The sequence below is a fragment of the Oncorhynchus tshawytscha genome, unplaced genomic scaffold (genome assembly GCF_018296145.1).
Source record: "Oncorhynchus tshawytscha isolate Ot180627B unplaced genomic scaffold, Otsh_v2.0 Un_contig_3124_pilon_pilon, whole genome shotgun sequence".
In the NCBI taxonomy this organism is placed as follows: Eukaryota; Metazoa; Chordata; class Actinopteri; order Salmoniformes; family Salmonidae; genus Oncorhynchus; species Oncorhynchus tshawytscha.
The window spans coordinates 1-17,815 of NW_024609054.1; the positions used below are offsets into that span (position 1 = coordinate 1).

The window sequence follows — 17,815 nt, forward strand, 5'->3', positions numbered from 1 at the left end:
CCCGGGGTGATGTGAATGGGGTCACTCCACAGTATGAGGAGTTCAGTAGCGGTCGTAATGTGATGGTCTCTGGTTGTAGGAGTTGTATCTTCCAGACTGATGCCCACCACCACCCTGGCCGTAACGCCTGTCCCTGTCTCCTCCGCGGTCCCTATCCCCTCCGCGGTCCCTATCCCCTCCCCGGTCCCTATCCCCTCCGCGGTCCCTATCCCCTCCGTGGTCCCTGTCTCCCCCGCGGTCCCTGTCTCCCCCGCGGTCCCTGTCTCCTCCCCAACCCCGGCCCCCTCCCCAACCCCGGCCCCTGTACCCGCCACGGTCCTGTGATCTGAAGAACAGAGGGAGGAGAGAGAGAGAAAGAGATGTGGGGGGAGAGGAAAAAAAAAAAAAAAACACATCAACCAAATGAACATGTTATCCATCCCAGTAAACTGTAAAATGACATATCAGACCAGCTGCTATTGTTGTGCAGAAATGGAAATGTCCTGTTCTTACTACGGCGCAGAATAATATGGTCGTCGTTAGCAGTCCAATACTGTGTTAAATATATTAATGATGAAGAGACGAGACAGGGCTGCGTTCAGCAGATCAAAACGGCGTGCAACATTTGATTGAACAGAAACAGCGGTGTTCTGAACGAACCAGTTGATGAACCACACGGTTGTGGTAGCACAGTAGGAGATTGTGTAAGGCAGGCCTGGGCAACTCCAGTCCTCTGGGGCTTGCTTGGGGTCACGGGGTCACCCCCCCCATCCACGGCGAACACACCTGACTCCAATAATCAGGATCTTAATTTTAGAATGCAATTTGTTTATATCAGGTGTGTTTCTAGGGATGGGGGGGAAAGTGAGACACCAATCAGGCTCCCCGAGGACTTGAGTTGCCCAGGCCTACTGTAAGGTGTGTTGCACTAGTTTAGAGATTTCAAGTGGTCACACACCCATATTAAAATCAGGCCACACTGCACCACCCTCACAAAACTAGAGCAACCATACCTCAGATTGTGGAGGAAACATGTTGTTCCAAGTACAAACCGTCACACAATGAGGCAAAACGTTTAAATGAGATGAACGCACCCAGTTAGCCAGCTAGTTAAGGTCGTTGTTGTTTACCTGTTGTCTCTGCCCCGGTTGTTTCCACCTCCACGCCCCCCCCAGTCCTCTACCAGTGGCGGGGGGTTGGCGGGGCGACTCACGTACTGCTGGTACTCCGGGTCCTGGAGAGAGAACCGGTGGGCAAACTGCTCCTCATAGTTAGGCGGCGTTTCTGGACCATCTGTCATTCTACAATGAGAGAAATACCAGATACTCACACACATATATATATATATATATATATATATATTTTTTTTTAACATCTTTAGAAATACCTGGATATATATATATATATCCAGGTATTTCTAAAGATGTAAAAAATAATAATATATATATATATATATATTTTTTTTTACATCTTTAGAAATACCTGGAAAAGGCCGTGGATTAGCTTCGCACGTGTTGTTGCTAGCTAGCTGGCCAGCGGTTTTCCTTTTTTTGCAACGAAACGAAACGTTTTTGCAACATAATCCAACTAATGAATAGACCCCAGATTTGGTTGACGTAATCAACTATCCGGGAAACGTTATTTGGCGAACAAAGTTACTTTCGCTTTTCTAACAAAAGCTATGTAGCTAGCTAGATATATCCGAGTATTGCATAGCTGCGATGCATAAGGAGATAACTTTAGTTTTGACATTGTTGGTCAACTATTGGTTACATCACAGCTAAGTATGGCATACAATAGGAACCGGTGAAGACAAAATGTAAGAAATTACCGTAAATTGTATTTATTCAGCAGACAGCTTCGACATGTACGACTGGACAAAATGTTGACAACACAAGAATGCCACGGCAAAAACGTCCCTCTAGGAACACGCTACCGATATCAATTGGTTCCGGATATCACGCGTCCGCCTTTTCCCCCAGAAATAGTCAACACATTTTATTTAAATATTTCGCCAACTATTAGCAACAAACCTTTTCCACATATTACTTAAGTGTGAACAGTCGACATCATCAGAAGTAGGTCAAATAATAAAAACTTGATATTGAACCCCTGATGGTTGCAGAGAATCAAGTCAAGCACCTGCCACCTGAAGTAAATTGGCGTGGAATGTGACTTGAGGTGGTGGTCAGCTCAACGAGGCCTGAATCAGAAAAAGACAGCCGAAAACCAGCCTCGTCTCCATCGACATGTAAGTGCTGAGAATAGTAGGTTAGCCTATGCCTATCTGCATTATGTGGTCATTTTGGGCCTAGGTCTATCACTGCAGAATTACATCAAATCAATGCAAGAGTATTTGCACAGTTTGAAATAAACACATTGTTTCTTGTGAAGAGCATATTTAATTGCATGTCACAAATAGGCCAAAATTCCACTTTTCTCTCTCACGTTTCCCCTGAGAATAGGTTATGAAATAGACCACAGTGTAACTTCATATCCCAGGCTCTCAGAACGCTGTAGAAAGGAGATCATTGTGTGGGAGGCAGGACTGTTGAGAGCAGGTGGAAACCGCACTGTGTCGCTACTGCTGCTCTCTGCCTGCCTCTCACGAAACACTAACCCATTGGGGAGAGAGCTGAGAGCGCAGATCCGAGGCAAGGCAACTCCAGCGCTGCAGTCAAGGAATATTCAGCGAACATCATAACTTATTATTTTTTGAAAGCACAGCGTTTATCAGCCTTGCGGCTGCGGATAGAAGACACGGACCGGGTGGGATTATAAATTGTCACCTCGTCTGAATAAATAAGTTAGGCTAATGAAATGGCATTAGGTTTTTCTGTGTACGCTTGACTATCAGGAGAATCGAAACGCCGCTCAGCTCGCGAGGGAGTGCAGGGATCATATTTCCCTACTCTCTGTGATCGCATTACTTGCTCGCAGCCGATACCCTGGAATGGACTTATCCAATAGCTAATGCCAAGACTGGATCTATTTTAATAACATTGTTTTTAAAGACACTGCGTTTTTAAAAAAGTTCGCTTCTTCTAACCTTTTTATAATTGAAGGGTTGTCCCAAAACTCCGCGGCAATGGGGTAAGTATAGAAGGCACAGAAACGGTTGTCCTCTGGAGCGCATGTAATGTTATGACACCTGCTTTCTGACTATCTAAAATGTCATTTATGTGTTTGATCTGTATGCATAGGCTACCCTACACTTGTTGGGGGGAGGGGGTGGGGGGTAGAATAGAATGGGTGAATAATTAATCGTAACAATAATCGTTTCAAAAGCTTGTCTTGGCATGGAAAGCGTCCCTGCGCGCGGTGTGCGCGCACGGCTCGCCCGAGGTGATACGGTGGAGAATGCCTCCTCTCCAAACCATTCAGCGTGATAGCTTATCTCTCGAAACGTGTCTGATAGCATACGAGTCTTGTTGCCAGAGAGAGACGCACATTTTTACAGTTTACCAGGACAAGGTGCAAAACATGGTTCCCATGTAGAATTATTGTCAACAACAACAAAAAAAGCCAAGCAATGTCACTTTATGATTGACATATTTTGATTCCTTAGGAAGCCTATAGGCTAATGACAAATAGTACTATTTTCAACCTCTTAGAACTGAGCAAGACGCATGTTACTCTCCTCAGTTATTTGCTACACCGTACAGATAGCCTAATGTGCCGTAGACCTATAGGAGAGGATATCCTATATGGAAGTGCATACTGCATAGGCACTTAATTCTGTCTGTTGTTATTATCAGCCCTATTTTACAGTATGAACTTTATAGTGCAAACACTGTTATGTCAGTAAGAGAAGACCGGTGGAATCCTCCAATCAGAGGAGATCTGTGTGAGGAGGGTTCGATGCCTTCACGCTGCTGGCTCAGCTAGCCTGGCTGGACTCGGCAGGTGGAATCTTCCCCGTCGTTGCCTCCAGCTCTGTTCTGCTGTGGGAGAATAGAGGTGCCAGAGTCAACTGTGCCCACGCATGAACAAGCCGCTGCAAAGCAAACAGAGAAAGGGGGTGGGTGGGGGCAGTGTGTGTGTGTGTGTGTGTGTGGATGTGATGCCCACAGGGATAGAGGGAGTCTCCTCCTATACAGCTCTGTACATTAGAGATACAGTGGGGAGAGGGGTGGGGGGGCAGTGTGTGTGTGTGTGTGTGTGTGTGTGTGTGTGTGTGTGTGTGTGTGTGTGTGTGTGTGGGGGATGCCCACAGGGATAGAGGGAGTCTCCTCCTATACAGCTCTGTACATTAGAGATACAGTGGGAGAGGGGGTGGGGGGCAGTGTGTGTGTGTGTGTGTGTGTGTGTGTGTGTGTGGGATGTGATGCCCACAGGGATAGAGGGAGTCTCCTCCTATACAGCTCTGTACATTAGAGATACAGTGGGAGAGGGGTGTGTGTGTGTGTGTGTGTGTGTGTGTGTGTGTGTGTGTGTGTGTGTGGGATGTGATGCCCACAGGGGAGGGAGTCTCCTCCTATACAGCTCTGTACATTAGAGATACAGTGGGAGAGGGGTGGGGGCAGGTGTGTGTGTGTGTGTGTGTGTGTGTGTGTGTGTGTGTGTGTGATTTGATGTGATGCCCACAGGGATAGAGGGAGTCTCCTCCTATACAGCTCTGTACATTAGAGATATTGTTAAACAAATTATTCAAGCTCTGTCAGTGTCAAGTCTTGTCATAGATTTTCAAACCTATATGTCAAAACTGTAAGTATGCCACTCAGGAACATTCAATGTCGTCTTGGTAAGCAACTCTACTGTATATTTGGCCTTGTGTTTGAGGTTATTGTCCTGCTGAAAGGTGAATTCATCTCCCAGTGTCTGGTGGAAAGCAGACAACCAGGTTTTCCTCTAGGATTTTGCCTGTGCTTAGTGCCATTCACTTTATTTTTATCCTGAAAAACTCCCCAGTTCTTAACAATTATAAGCCATACCCATAACATGACACAGCCACCACTATGCTTGAAAACATGGAGAGTGGTACTTGGTAATGTGTTGTATTGGATTTGCCCCAAACGTACCACTTTGTTTTCAGGACAAATAGTTTATTGCTTTGCCACATTTTTTTGCAGTTTTACTTTAGTGCCTTGTTGGTCGTTGTAGTGGAATCTGTGTTGGAAATTCACTGCTTGACTGAGGGACCTTAGAGATAATTGTATGTGTTGGGGTACAGAGATGAGGTAGTCATTCAAAAACATGTTAACCACTATTAAATGCACACAGACTGAGTCCATGCAACGTATGTGACTTGTTACACACATTTTTTACTCCTGAACTTATTTAGTCTTGGCATAACAAAGGGGTTGAATACTGATTGACTCAAGACATTTCAGCTTTTAACGTTTTTTTTTAAATGAATTTGTAAAAATGTCTAAAAACACAATTCCACTTTTCACATTTATGTATTCCATTTGAATCCATTTTAAATTCAGACTATAACGCAACAAAATGTGAAAGGTCAAGGGGTGTGAATACTATGTGAAGGCTCTGTAATAGATGTGTTGAAGTTGGGTTGTTGTGGTTGTTTAGCTTCATGGGTACAACGACCCTCAGCCTTTCTCATCTGATATCAGTCATCTCAACTGTTTTACTCTGAAGCTTTTTATTTTGTGGTCTGAGCATTGAGATTCAATTATCTTGATATAGATGATATATAAATAAATACATGCATATTTAGATGGAGAGGTAGGCTACTTTATAAATCCCAGAGGGGAAAATGTCAAATCATATTGAATATTTAGAATGTTTTATCTTGGTCTCCTTCTGCATCTGGCCTTTACCTCCTCACATCAAACAGCTGTCTGTTGGCAAGGCATCTGGCCTTTACCTCTTCACATCAAACAGCTGTCTGTTGGCAAGGCATCTGGCCTTTACCTCCTCACACCAAGGCATCTGGCCTTTACCTCCTCACACCAAGACATCTGGTCTTTACCTCCTCACACCAAGGCATCTGGTCTTTACCTCCTCACACCAAGGCATCTGGCCTTTACCTCCTCACACCAAGGCATCTGGCCTTTACCTCTTCACATCAAACAGCTGTCTGTTGGCAAGGCATCTGGCCTTTACCTCTTCACACCAAGGCATCTGGCCTTTACCTCTTCACACCAAGGCATCTGGCCTTTACCTCTTCACATCAAGGCATCTGGCCTTTACCTCTTCACATCAAACAGCTGTCTGTTGGCAAGGCATCTGGCCTTTACCTCCTCACATCAAGGCATCTGGCCTCTACCTCTTCACATCAAATCAGCCTGTCTGTTGGCAAGGCATCTGGCCTTTACCTCTTCACATCAAGGCATCTGGCCTTTACCTCCTCACACCAAGGCATCTGGCCTTTACCTCCTCACACCAAGGCATCTGGCCTTTACCTCCTCACACCAAGGCATCTGGCCTTTACCTCCTCACACCAAGGCATCTGGCCTTTACCTCCTCACACCAAGGCATCTGGCCTTTACCTCCTCACACCAAGGCATCTGGCCTTTACCTCCTCACACCAAGGCATCTGGCCTTTACCTCCTCACACCAAGGCATCTGGCCTTTACCTCCTCACACCAAGGCATCTGAATCAAACATGTCATAACACTTAATATGAAGCCATGCAGCTGCAACAACTAGTGTTGACATGTCATCGTGACTAGACACAGTCATCAGATTATTATGGGTGTGTGTGTGTTGTTGCATTGAATCAGTACCTAGGCTGACATATCAAAAAGTATTTAATATAACAATGACTGAATCCGATCTGTTTGGGTGCAGTGTGACGTGAGAAGGTTCAGTTCATGACTGAGTTTCCGTGCTCGGTGAAAGGAGAAGGATGTTGCTATGTTTTCTCTTCAGAGAGAGATCGTCATGAGGGTAGTCTTGGAAAGTGTAAGGAACCAGTCTAGCACATCTGAGTCATACTCATGACACAGTACTGTACCAACTCACCCAACCGGTCTGGGCTTTAGGAACTAGGCGTTCTGTGTCAGTGTTTCCCCTAGCTCAGTCATTTTCCAGGCGGGGCCCTGCAAAGACCCCCCTAAATCACCCCTCAGTCAACATCTAGGTCCTCCTTAACCTGATGTTTAAACTGAGAACCAACTTGAAGTCAACTTATATTTTAGTCCGGGACTAACAGTGAGGTGGTAGGAGAAAGACAGTAGTGCGGTCTTATGTCATTCTGGGAGTGGTTGCTGAACCTACCTTACTGCAACGTCATCATAACACAGACCTGGAGGAAGGTCGCACCACCTCTCTCCTGTTGATCTCACTCTTCTTTGTCATTCATCACACCTTCTTACTGTACTTCTACCTGTTTGACTTCTACCTGTCACACCTTGTAATTCAGTCATCACACCTTCTTCACACTGTAATTCAGTCATTTGTAATTCAGTCATCACACTTGTAATTCACTCATCACACCTCGTAATCATCACACGTAATTCATCACACCTCGTAATTCAGTCATCACACCTCGTAATTCAGTCATCACACCTTGTAATTCAGTCATCACACACTTGTAATTCAGTCATCACACCTTGTAATTCAGTCATCACACCTTGTAATTCACTCATCACACCTTGTAATTCAGTCATCACACCTTGTAATTCAGTCATCACACCTTGTAATTCAGTCATCACACCTTGTAATTCAGTCATCACACCTTGTAATTCAGTCATCACACCTCGTAATTCAGTCATCACACCTTGTAAAGTCATCAGTCATCACACACCTCGTAAGTCATCAGTCATCACACCTCGTAAATTCAGTCATCACACCTCGTAATTCAGTCATCACACCTCGTAATTCAGTCATCACACCTCGTAATTCAGTCATCACACACCTCGTAATTCAGTCATCACACCTCGTAATTCAGTCATCACACACCTCGTAATTCAGTCATCACACACCTCGTAATTCAGTCATCACACACCTCGTAATTCAGTCATCACACACCTCGTAATTCAGTCATCACACACCTCAGTAATTCAGTCATCACACACCTCGTAATTCAGTCATCACACACCTCGTAATTCAGTCAGTCACACACCTCGTAATTCAGTCATCACACACCTCGTAATTCAGTCATCACACACCTCGTAATTCAGTCATCACACACCTCGTAATTCAGTCATCACACACCTCGTAATTCAGTCATCACACCTCGTAATTCAGTCATCACACACCTCGTAATTCAGTCATCACACATCACACACCTCGTAATTCAGTCATCACACACCTCTCGTAATTCAGTCATCACAGTCATCATCACACCTCGTAATTCAGTCATCACACACCTCGTAATTCAGTCATCAGTCATCACACCTCGTAATTCAGTCATCACACACCTCGTAATTCAGTCATCACACACCTCAGTCATAATTCAGTCATCAGTCACCTCGTAATTCAGTCATCACACACCTCGTAATTCAGTCATCACACACCTCGTAATTCAGTCATCACACACCTCGTAATTCAGTCATCACACCTTGTTCATCACACAACACTGAGTGTAAAAACATGAGGAACTCTTCCCACCTTGACAGACTGTAAAAACCATGATAGACTGACCGGGTGAAAGCTATGATCCCTTATTGATGTCACTTGTTAATTCCACTTCAATCAGTGTAGATGAAGGTAGAGGAGGCAGGTTAAAGAAGGATTTTTAAGCCTTGAGACAATTGAGACATGGATTGTGTGTGTGTTCCATTCAGAGGGCGAATGGGCAAGACAAAATATTGAAGTACCTTTGAACAGGGTATGGTAGTAGGTGCCAGGCGCATCGGTTTGTGTCAAGAACTGCAACTCTGGTGGGTTTTTCACACTCAACAGATTGGTCCACCACCCAAAAGGACATCCAGCCAACTTGACACAACTGTGGGAAGCATTGGAGTCAACATGGGCCAGCATCCCTGTGGAACGCTTTCGACACCTCGTAGAGGTGTTCCTAATGTTTTGTACACTCAGTGTATCGTCTCAGTTCTCCTTGTAATCCCTAGTCATCATCACACCTTCTCAATATGTAGCCCCAAAGCCAATTCCTATTTTGACCGTCTTTCCTTCCAGTTCTCTGCTGCCAATGACTGGAACGAACTACAAAAATCACTGAAGCTGGAGACTCATCTCTCTCTCACTAACTTTAAGCACCAGCTGTCAAGAGCAGCTCACAGATCACTGCACCTGTACATAGCCCATCTGTAAATAGCCCACCCAACTACCTCATCCCCATATTGTTTTCATTTTTTGCTCCTTTGCACCCCAGTATCTCTACTTGCACATTCATCTTCTGCACATCTATTAATCCAGTCTCTATCACTCCAGTGTTTAATTGCTAAATTGTAATTATTTCACCACTATGGCCTATTTATTGCCTTACCTCCCTTATCCTACCTCATTTGCACACACTGTGTATAGACATTTATACTGTATTATTGACTGTATGTTTGTTTATTCCATGTGTAACTCTGTGGTGTTGTTTTGTGTCGCACTGCTTTGCTTTATCTTGGCCAGGTCGCAGTTGTAAATGAGAACCTGTTCTCAACTAGACTACCTGGTTAAATAAAAACGTCTGTTCCGCCTGTTCTCAACTAGACTACCTGGTTAAATAAAAATGTTCCACCTGTTCTCAACTAGACTACCTGATTAAATAAAAACGTCTGTTCCACCTGTTCTCAACTAGACTACCTGATTAAATAAAAACGTCTGTTCCACCTGTTCTCAACTAGACTACCTGATTAAATAAAAACGTCTGTTCCACCTGTTCTCCTTGTAGTTCATAGTCTGTCAAGTTCAGGAATGTGTAATTAACCATTTCCTGTTCAAAGTAGTCAGGATCTGCAGAGGAAACAATCTAGTTTGATACTGGTGTCAATAGGGAAGCTCAATACCTTGGACAATGTAGTTTGATACTGGTGTCAATAGGGAAGTTCTCAACTAGACTACCTGGTTAAATAAAACGTCTGTTCCGCCTCAATCTGTTCTCAACTAGACTACCTGGTTAAATAAAACGTCTGTTCCGCCTGTTCTACAATCTTGGACAATGTAGTTTGATACTGGTGTCAATAGGGAGGCTCAATACCTTGGACAATCTAGTGTGATACTGGTGTCAATAGGGAAGCTCAATACCTTGGACAATGTAGTTTGATACTGGTGTCAATAGGGAAGCTCAATACCTTGGACAATCTAGTGTGATACTGGTGTCAATAGGGAAGCTCAATACCTTGGACAATCTAGTTTGATACTGGTGTCAGTCCAAGGTATTGAGCTTCCCTATTGACACCAGTATCAAACTAGATTGTAGGGGAGCTCAATACCTTGGACAATCTAGTTTGATACTGGTGTCAGTCCAAGGTATTGAGCTTCCCTATTGACACCAGTATCAAACTAGATTGTCCATGGTATTGAGCTTCACTACTGACACCAGGACAATCTAGTTTGATACTGGTGTCAGTAGTGAAGCTCAATACCTTGGACAATCTAGTTTGATACTGGTGTCAGTAGTGAAGCTCAATACCTTGGACAATGTAGTTTGTTACTGGTGTCAGTAGTGAAGTGAATAGTGAATCTCAAACTAGATTGTCCAAGGTATTGAGCTCCCCTACAATCTAGTTTGATACTGTGTCAATAGGGAAGCTCAATACCTTGGACAATCTAGTTTGATACTGTGTCAATAGGGAAGCTCAATACCTTGGACAATCTAGTTCTAGGGAAGCTTGGAGATACATTTTAAAGGGGATATGTGTAACTTCTCAAACAAAACCCACGGAACAAACCGTTCCATTCCAGCCAGTCAGAGTACAGCTCAGTCCTGCCTATTCAATACTTTAAACACAAATTAAACTACAGATTGTGCCTTTTTTACAGTTGAATGTGTGAACCAGACATGGGAGCACAGCCTTGTAATGTCATGAATCATAATGCAATGACACAATAGATTAATTATTTATAGTATTGATAGTGTTCAGATGACTGTTGATAAGGGGGCAGATGAGTGTGGACATATTGATCTTTAGTGGTGTTGGTCCTGGCCTTGGTTTCCCCTTCAGGCTGGGGTTATAGATTAACTACGGTGCCTCTCTCTCCCTCTCTGTCTGTCTCTGTCTCTCTGTCTCTCTGACTCTCTGTCTCTCGGTCTCTCTGTCTCTCTGTCTCTCTCTGTCTGTGTCCCTCTCTCTCTGTCTGTGTCCCTCTCTCTCTGTCTGTCTCTGTCTGTGTCCCCCTCTCTCTGTGTCTCTCTGTCTCTGTCTGTGTCCTCTCTGTCTCTCTCTGTCCCTCTCTCTCTCTGTCTCTCTCTGTCTGTGTCCAAATGTCTCTCTCTCTGTCTGTATCTCTCTGTCTTTCCTCAATGTCTCTCTGGTCTCTCTCTCTGTCTCTGTCTCTCTCTCTCTGTCTCTCTCTGTCTGTCTTTCATTCAGTGTGTTTTATGTTTTGCACTACAGTAAACTATATATAGTCGTGATGGAGGGGAATTGATAGTTACATATCGCAATATTACTTTGGACGATATTATATCGATACTTTGATTGATACTTGTATTTATTTATTTTTACTAGGTAGCGTTAGCCGGTTGTACCTGCACCAAAACTCTGGTATTTTTCATCCTATATCTATTTCTCCATATTTTTAAATAGTGAATCGCCATGTTTTCAACACTTTTATTTCCCTGACTGAGAGAACTCATTTTCTCATGCTCTCTCTGGTCTCTCTGCAGCAGATATATAGTGAGCAATATGTTTGGAACATCAAATCACAATAAAATCACAGTATCAAATCACAATACTTATAGAATCACCAGAATGGCAATACATATCGTATGGTGAGTAGGGCTGTGATGATACCAGTATGGTGATGATACCAGTATAGTGATGATACCAGTATGGTGATGATACCAGTATGGTGAGTAGGGCTGTGATGATACCAGTATGGTGATGATACCAGTATGGTGATGATACCAGTATGGTGAGTAGGGCTGTGATGATACCAGTATGGTGATGATACCAGTATGGTGAGTAGGGCTGTGATGATACCAGTATGGTGAGTAGGGCTGTGATGATACCAGTATGGTGATGATACCAGTATGGCGAGTAGGGCTGTGATGATACCAGTATGGTGAGTAGGGCTGTGATGATACCAGTATGGTGATGATACCAGTATGGTGATGATACCAGAATGGTGATGATACCAGTATGGTGAGTAGGGCTGTGATGCTACCAGTATGGTGATGATACCAGTATGGTGAGTAGGGCTGTGATGCTACCAGTATGGTGATGCTACCAGTATGGTGATGATACCAGTATGGTGATGCTACCAGTATGGTGATGCTACCAGTATGGTGATGATACCAGTATGGTGAGTAGGGCTGTGATGCTACCAGTATGGTGATGATACCAGTATGGTGATGCTACCAGTATGGTGATGCTACCAGTATGGTGATGCTACCAGTATGGTGATGCTACCAGTATGGTGATGATACCAGTATGGTGATGATACCAGTATGGTAGTTTGAAGAATGTTAGGGGTGTGTGAGTACTGGGTAGACAATAGCACAGCCACAATGCCTCCTTGTCGCAGAGCCAGGTCTGTATTGCCATTCAGAGCCCGGTCTGCGACAGGTGATACCAGTATGATACAAACAGACAACTCTTTGGTCCTTTACCAGTATGGTGAGTAAAGGGCTGTGATGATACCAGTATGGTGATGTACTAAAGGTGCTGAATGTAAAGTATTGTGTGATATAGCCTGGTACTAAAGGTGGTGAATGTAAAGTATTGTGTGATATAGCCTGGTACTAAAGCTGCTGAATGTAAAGTATTGTGTGATATAGCCTGGTACTAAAGCTGCTGAATGTAAGTATTGTGTGATATAGCCTGGTACTAAAGCTGCTGAATGTAAAGTATTGTGTGATATAGCCTGGTACTAAAGCTGCTGAATGTAAAGTATTGTGTGATATAGCCTGGTACTAAAGCTGCTGAATGTAAAGTATTGTGTGATATAGCCTGGTAATAAACAAATGGGACTCTGATGAGAACAACAAAATGTCTGATTTCCATATAAGGGATCTTTTCCAGAAAGAAGTAAAGTAGCTTTGTGTTTCTTTTCCCTTGTCAGTATGGTGATACTAACGAGTATCGATACAGGGTGATGATTGGTGTGATCCCTGTTCCATACGTTGACCCGTCCCTGTTCCATAGGGCTGTGTTGACCAGAATCCCTGTTCCATACGTTGAGGGCCGTCCCTGTTCCATAGCCAGTTGACCCGTCCTGATGTTCCATATGATGACCAGTCCCTGTTCCATACGTTGACCCGTCCCTGAATCCAGTATGTTGAGCCTGTGTCCCTGTTCCATACCGTTGACCCGTCCCTGTTCCATATGGTTGACCTATTCCATATGTGTGATGTTCCATATGTTGACCCGTCCCTGTTCCATGGTGAGTGACTGTGTTCCATATGTTGACCCGTCCCTGTTCCATACGTTGACCTGTTCCATACGTGGTGATGATACCAGTTCCATAGGGTTGATACCAGTATAGTGATGACCCTGTTCCATACCGTTGACCCGTCCCTGTTCCATACGTTGATGTCCCTGTTCCATACGTTGACCCGTCCCTGTTCCATACGTTGACCCGTCCCTGTTCCATACGTTGACCCGTCCCTGTTCCATACGTTGACCGTCCCCTGTTCCATACGTTGACCTGTTCCATAATGTTGATGATACCCTGTTCCATAGGGCGTTGACCCGTCCCTGTTCCATACGTTGACTGTGTCCCTGTTCCATACGTTGACCTGTTCCATATGGTTGACCCTGTTCCATACGTTGACCCGTCCCTGTTCCATACGTTGACCCGTCCCTGTTCCATACGTTGACCCGTCCCTGTTCCATACGTTGACCCGTCCCTGTTCCATACGTTGACCCGTCCCTGTTCCATACGTTGACCCGTCCCTGTTCCATACGTTGACCCGTCCCTGTTCCATACGTTGACCCGTCCCTGTTCCATACGTTGACCCGTCCCTGTTCCATACGTTGACCCGTCCCTGTTCCATACGTTGACCCGTCCCTGTTCCATATGTTGACCTGTTCCATACGTCTCTGGTACTAAAGGTGCAGTACAGTATAATGTATAGACAGACTGTTCCATGTAAAGTAATGTGATAGACAGACTGATTGCCAGTACAGCCCTAATGTACAGACAGACTGATTGGCAGTACAGCCTTAATGTACAGTTGAGCCTGGTCTAAAGGTGGTGAATGTAAATTATTGTGTGGCCGATTTCAATGGTATTTGATAGCCGATTTTCCCTGAATTAGTATTTTGATATAGCCTTATCCATTTATGTAAATTATTTTTATACCTGTTAACTGAATGTAAAGTCATTTAAGAACTGGTACCGTCTTATGTTCCATATAGCCTTGACCTGCTGAATGTTATACTGGTACTGATGTAAAGTGGGTTAGCCTGGTACTGGTCCATGTAAAGTGGGATATAGCCTGGTCCTGTTCCAGTATTGGGTTAGCCTGGTAATAAACAAATGGGAACTGGTGAGAACAACAAAATGTCTGTTTCCATCATTGGATCTTTTCCTAAAGGCTAAACAGCTTTGTGTTTCTTTTCCCTGTTCCAGGAACGTGGGTTGACTGGTCCAGTGGGTTGACCCGTCCCTGTTCCAGGAACGTTGACCCGTCCCTGTTCCATACGTTGACCCGTCCCTGTTCCTGTTGACCCGTCCCTGTTCCATACGTTGACCCGTTGTTCCATGGTCGTCCCTGTTCCAGTGGGTTGACCCGTCCCTGTAGGAACTATGGGTTGACCTGTTAGGTTCCAGTGGGTTGACTGGTTAGGAACAGTGGGGTTGACCCGTCCCTAGTTCCAGTGGGTTGACCCGTCCCTGTTCCATAGGAACAGTGGGTTGTCCCTGTTCCATATGTTGTCTAGAACTGTTGGGTTGACTGGTTGGCAGTTACAGACAGACTCCCTGGCTAGTACTGTGGGTTGACTGGTACAGGAACAGGTTGATTGGTCTAGGAACAGTGCCTTACTGGTCTAGGAACTGATTGGCAGTACAGAGGTTGACTGGTCTAGGATGTACAGACAGACTGATTGGGCCGATGGTCTAGGAACAGTGGGGTTACTTTTTGGATGCCGATTTTTATGATTTTTTTTTTACAATTATTTTTTTATTGGTCTTATTTTTATACCTTTTTATTTAACTAGGCAAGTCATTTAAGAACACATTCTTATTTTCGATGGCGGCCTTCAACGGTGGGTTAACTGCCTCGTTCAGGTGCAGAACAACATATTTTTACCTTGTCAGCTCAGTGATTCATTCTTGCAACCTTACGGTTAACTAGTCCAACGCTCTAACCACCTGCCTCTTGTTGCACTCCACGAAGAGACTGCCTGTTACGCGAATGCAGTAAGTAGCCAAGGTAAGTTGCTAGCTAGCATTAAACTTATCTTAGAAAAAACAATCAATCAATCAATCATAATCACTAGTTAACTACACATGGTTGATGATATTACTAGTTTATCTAGCGTGTCCTGCGTTGCATATAATCGATGCGGTGTGTATCGTTGCTCCAATGTGTACCTAACCATAAACACCAATGCCTTTATTAAAATCAATACACAGAAGTATATATTTTGCATAAACCTGCATATTTAGCCTGGTACTAGAAATCCAGGTTAGCAGGCAATATTAACCAGGTGAAATTGTGTCACTTCTCTTGCGTTCATTGCACGCAGAGTCAGGGTATATTCAACAGTTTGGGCAGCCTGGCTCATTGCGAACTAATTTGCCAGAATTTTATGTAATTATGACATAACATTGAAGGTTTTGCAACGTAACAAGAATATTTAGACTTAGGGATGCCACCCGTTAGATAAAATACGTAACGGTTCCTGATTTCACTGAAAGAATAAACGTTTTGTTTTCGAGATGATAGTTTCCGGATTCGACCATATTAATGACCAAAGGCTCGTATTTCATTATGTTATAATTAAGTCTATGATTTGATAGAGCAGTCTGACAGAGTTGTGGTAGGCAGCAGCAGGCTCATAAGCACTCATTCAAACAGCACTTTAGTGTGTTTTGCCAGCAGCTCTTCGCTGTGCTTCAAGCATTGAGCTGTTTATGACTTCAAGCCCATCAACTCCCGAGATTAGGCTGGTGTAACCGATGTGAAATGGCTAGCTAGTTAGCGGTGTGCGCGCTAATAGCGTTTCAAACGTCACTCGCTCTGAGACTTGGAGTGGTTGTTCCCCTTGCTCTGCATGGGTAACGCTGCTTCGAGGTTGGCTGTTGTCGTTGTGTTCCTGGTTCGAGCCCAGGGAGGAGCGAGGAGAGGGACAGACTCTATAATGTTACTGGAAATACTAAAGTGCCTATAAGAACATCCAATAGTCAAAGGTTAATGAAATAGAAATGGTATAGAGATAAATAGTTCTATAATAACTACAACCTAAAACTTCTTACCTGGGAATATTGAAGACTCATGTTAAAAGGAACCACCAGCTTTCATATGTTCTCATGTTCTGAGCAAGGAACTGAAACGTTAGCTTTCTTACATGGCACATATTGCACTTTTACTTTCTTCTCCAACACTTTGTTTTTGCATTATTTAAACCAAATTGAACATGCTTCATTATTTATTTGAGGCTAAATTGATTTTATTGATGTATTATATTAAGTTAAAATAAGTGTTCATTCAATATTGTTGTAATTGTCATTATTACAAATTATTATTTTTTTAAATCAGCTGATTAATCAGTATCGGCTTTTTTGTCATTATTACATATATATATATTTTTTAATCGGCTGATTAATCAGTATCGGCTTTTTTTGGTCCTCCAATAATCTGTATCGGCTTTGAAAAATCATATTCGGTCGACCTCTAGTATAGACAGACTGATTGATTGGCAGTACAGCCCTAATATATAGACCGACTATGATTGACAATAGGAATCCAATCAGCCACTCATAAACACCACAGTCACATTAGTTGTAGTGGAAATGACTGCTGTGTTCAAAAGCTGTGTTGTCCTGGAAACCAGCCGGATGGTGCATCTGGTTTCTATCTGACCTCTTCTTGTCCTGGTCAGGCTGAGAGGACAGACAGACGACAGACACAATCAGCAGAGGGACAGAAAGAGATTGAGAGAGAGAGAGGGAGACACAATGAGAGAATACTAGGGATAGTGTGTGAGACTGAGAGAGAAATCACCAGAGAGAGGAAGATCTCTATTTAAAGTAAGTCCTCACTGACAGAGCTGTGACCATGACCAGCTGAGAGGGCTGTCACCCTGATGCAGGGTCGACCAGCTGAGAGGGCTGTCACCCTGATGCAGACCAGCTGAGAGGGCTGTCACCCAGCTGAGAGGGCTGTCACCCTGATGCAGGGTCGACCAGCTGAGAGGGCTGTCACCCTGATGCAGGGTCGACCAGCTGAGAGGGCTGTCACCCTGATGCAGGGTCGACCAGCTGAGAGGGCTGTCACCCTGATGCAGGGTCGACCAGCTAAGAGGGCTGTGACCCTATGTGTCCAGGGTTAGCTAGATTCTAATCTCCTGCCCCAGCCAGAGAGAGCGTAAGTAAGAGCAGTTAAAGGCCTTATTGTCATTGACCTGGCTCTGCGTACAAGGAGGCATTGTGGCTGTGCTGTTGTCTACCCAGTACTCACACACCCCTAACATTCTTCACACTACCAAGCTGAACTGGTCGGGCCTGATTCCACATCCACCGTAGCTGCTGGAACCTGCTAGATAGGAGGATGTGGAAAGATACGATCCAAGAGAGGACAGTGAGGCTTGGGTCAGCACGGTCATGTGACGTGTGCCTGAGCGAGAGAGAGACTGGGCTGAAG

The 17,815-nt window shown here is 44.2% G+C and overlaps 2 protein-coding genes across 3 annotated transcripts in view; one reads left to right on the forward strand and one right to left on the reverse strand.

The window, feature by feature from the left end:
- Positions 1-6: 6 nt before the first annotated feature.
- LOC121844158 (RNA guanine-N7 methyltransferase activating subunit-like) lies at positions 7-3,155 on the reverse strand. 2 transcript variants are annotated; one of them, XM_042314077.1, is made up of 3 exons: positions 3,029-3,155; positions 1,110-1,280; positions 7-325 (listed from the first exon to the last, which is right to left on the reverse strand). In XM_042314077.1, the coding sequence occupies exons 2-3, from the start codon at positions 1,277-1,279 to the stop codon at positions 43-45; spliced, it is 453 nt and encodes a 150-aa protein (XP_042170011.1). In that variant the 5' UTR covers position 1,280; positions 3,029-3,155; the 3' UTR covers positions 7-42. The 2 variants fall into 2 exon arrangements, with proteins under 2 accessions (XP_042170011.1, XP_042170010.1); XM_042314076.1 differs by lacking the exon at positions 3,029-3,155 and adding an exon at positions 1,462-1,773.
- Positions 2,504-17,815, forward strand: part of LOC121844157 (homer protein homolog 2-like) — a gene marked incomplete at its 3' end in the record, with an annotated part of 89,410 nt that continues 74,098 nt past the window's right edge. Inside the window, 1 exon segment of the mRNA XM_042314075.1 lies at positions 2,504-3,072. Within this exon segment, the coding sequence (XP_042170009.1) occupies positions 3,068-3,072 (5 nt within the window).

Bases quoted from the DNA above. Each gene is read 5' to 3' on its own strand.
- LOC121844158 (XM_042314077.1), bottom strand. From the start codon at position 1,279: ATGACAGATGGTCCAGAAACGCCGCCTAACTATGAGGAGCAGTTTGCC. The intron at 326-1,109 runs GTAAACAACAAC...TCTGTTCTTCAG, and splicing joins AACCGGGGCAGAGACAACAG to ATCACAGGACCGTGGCGGGT.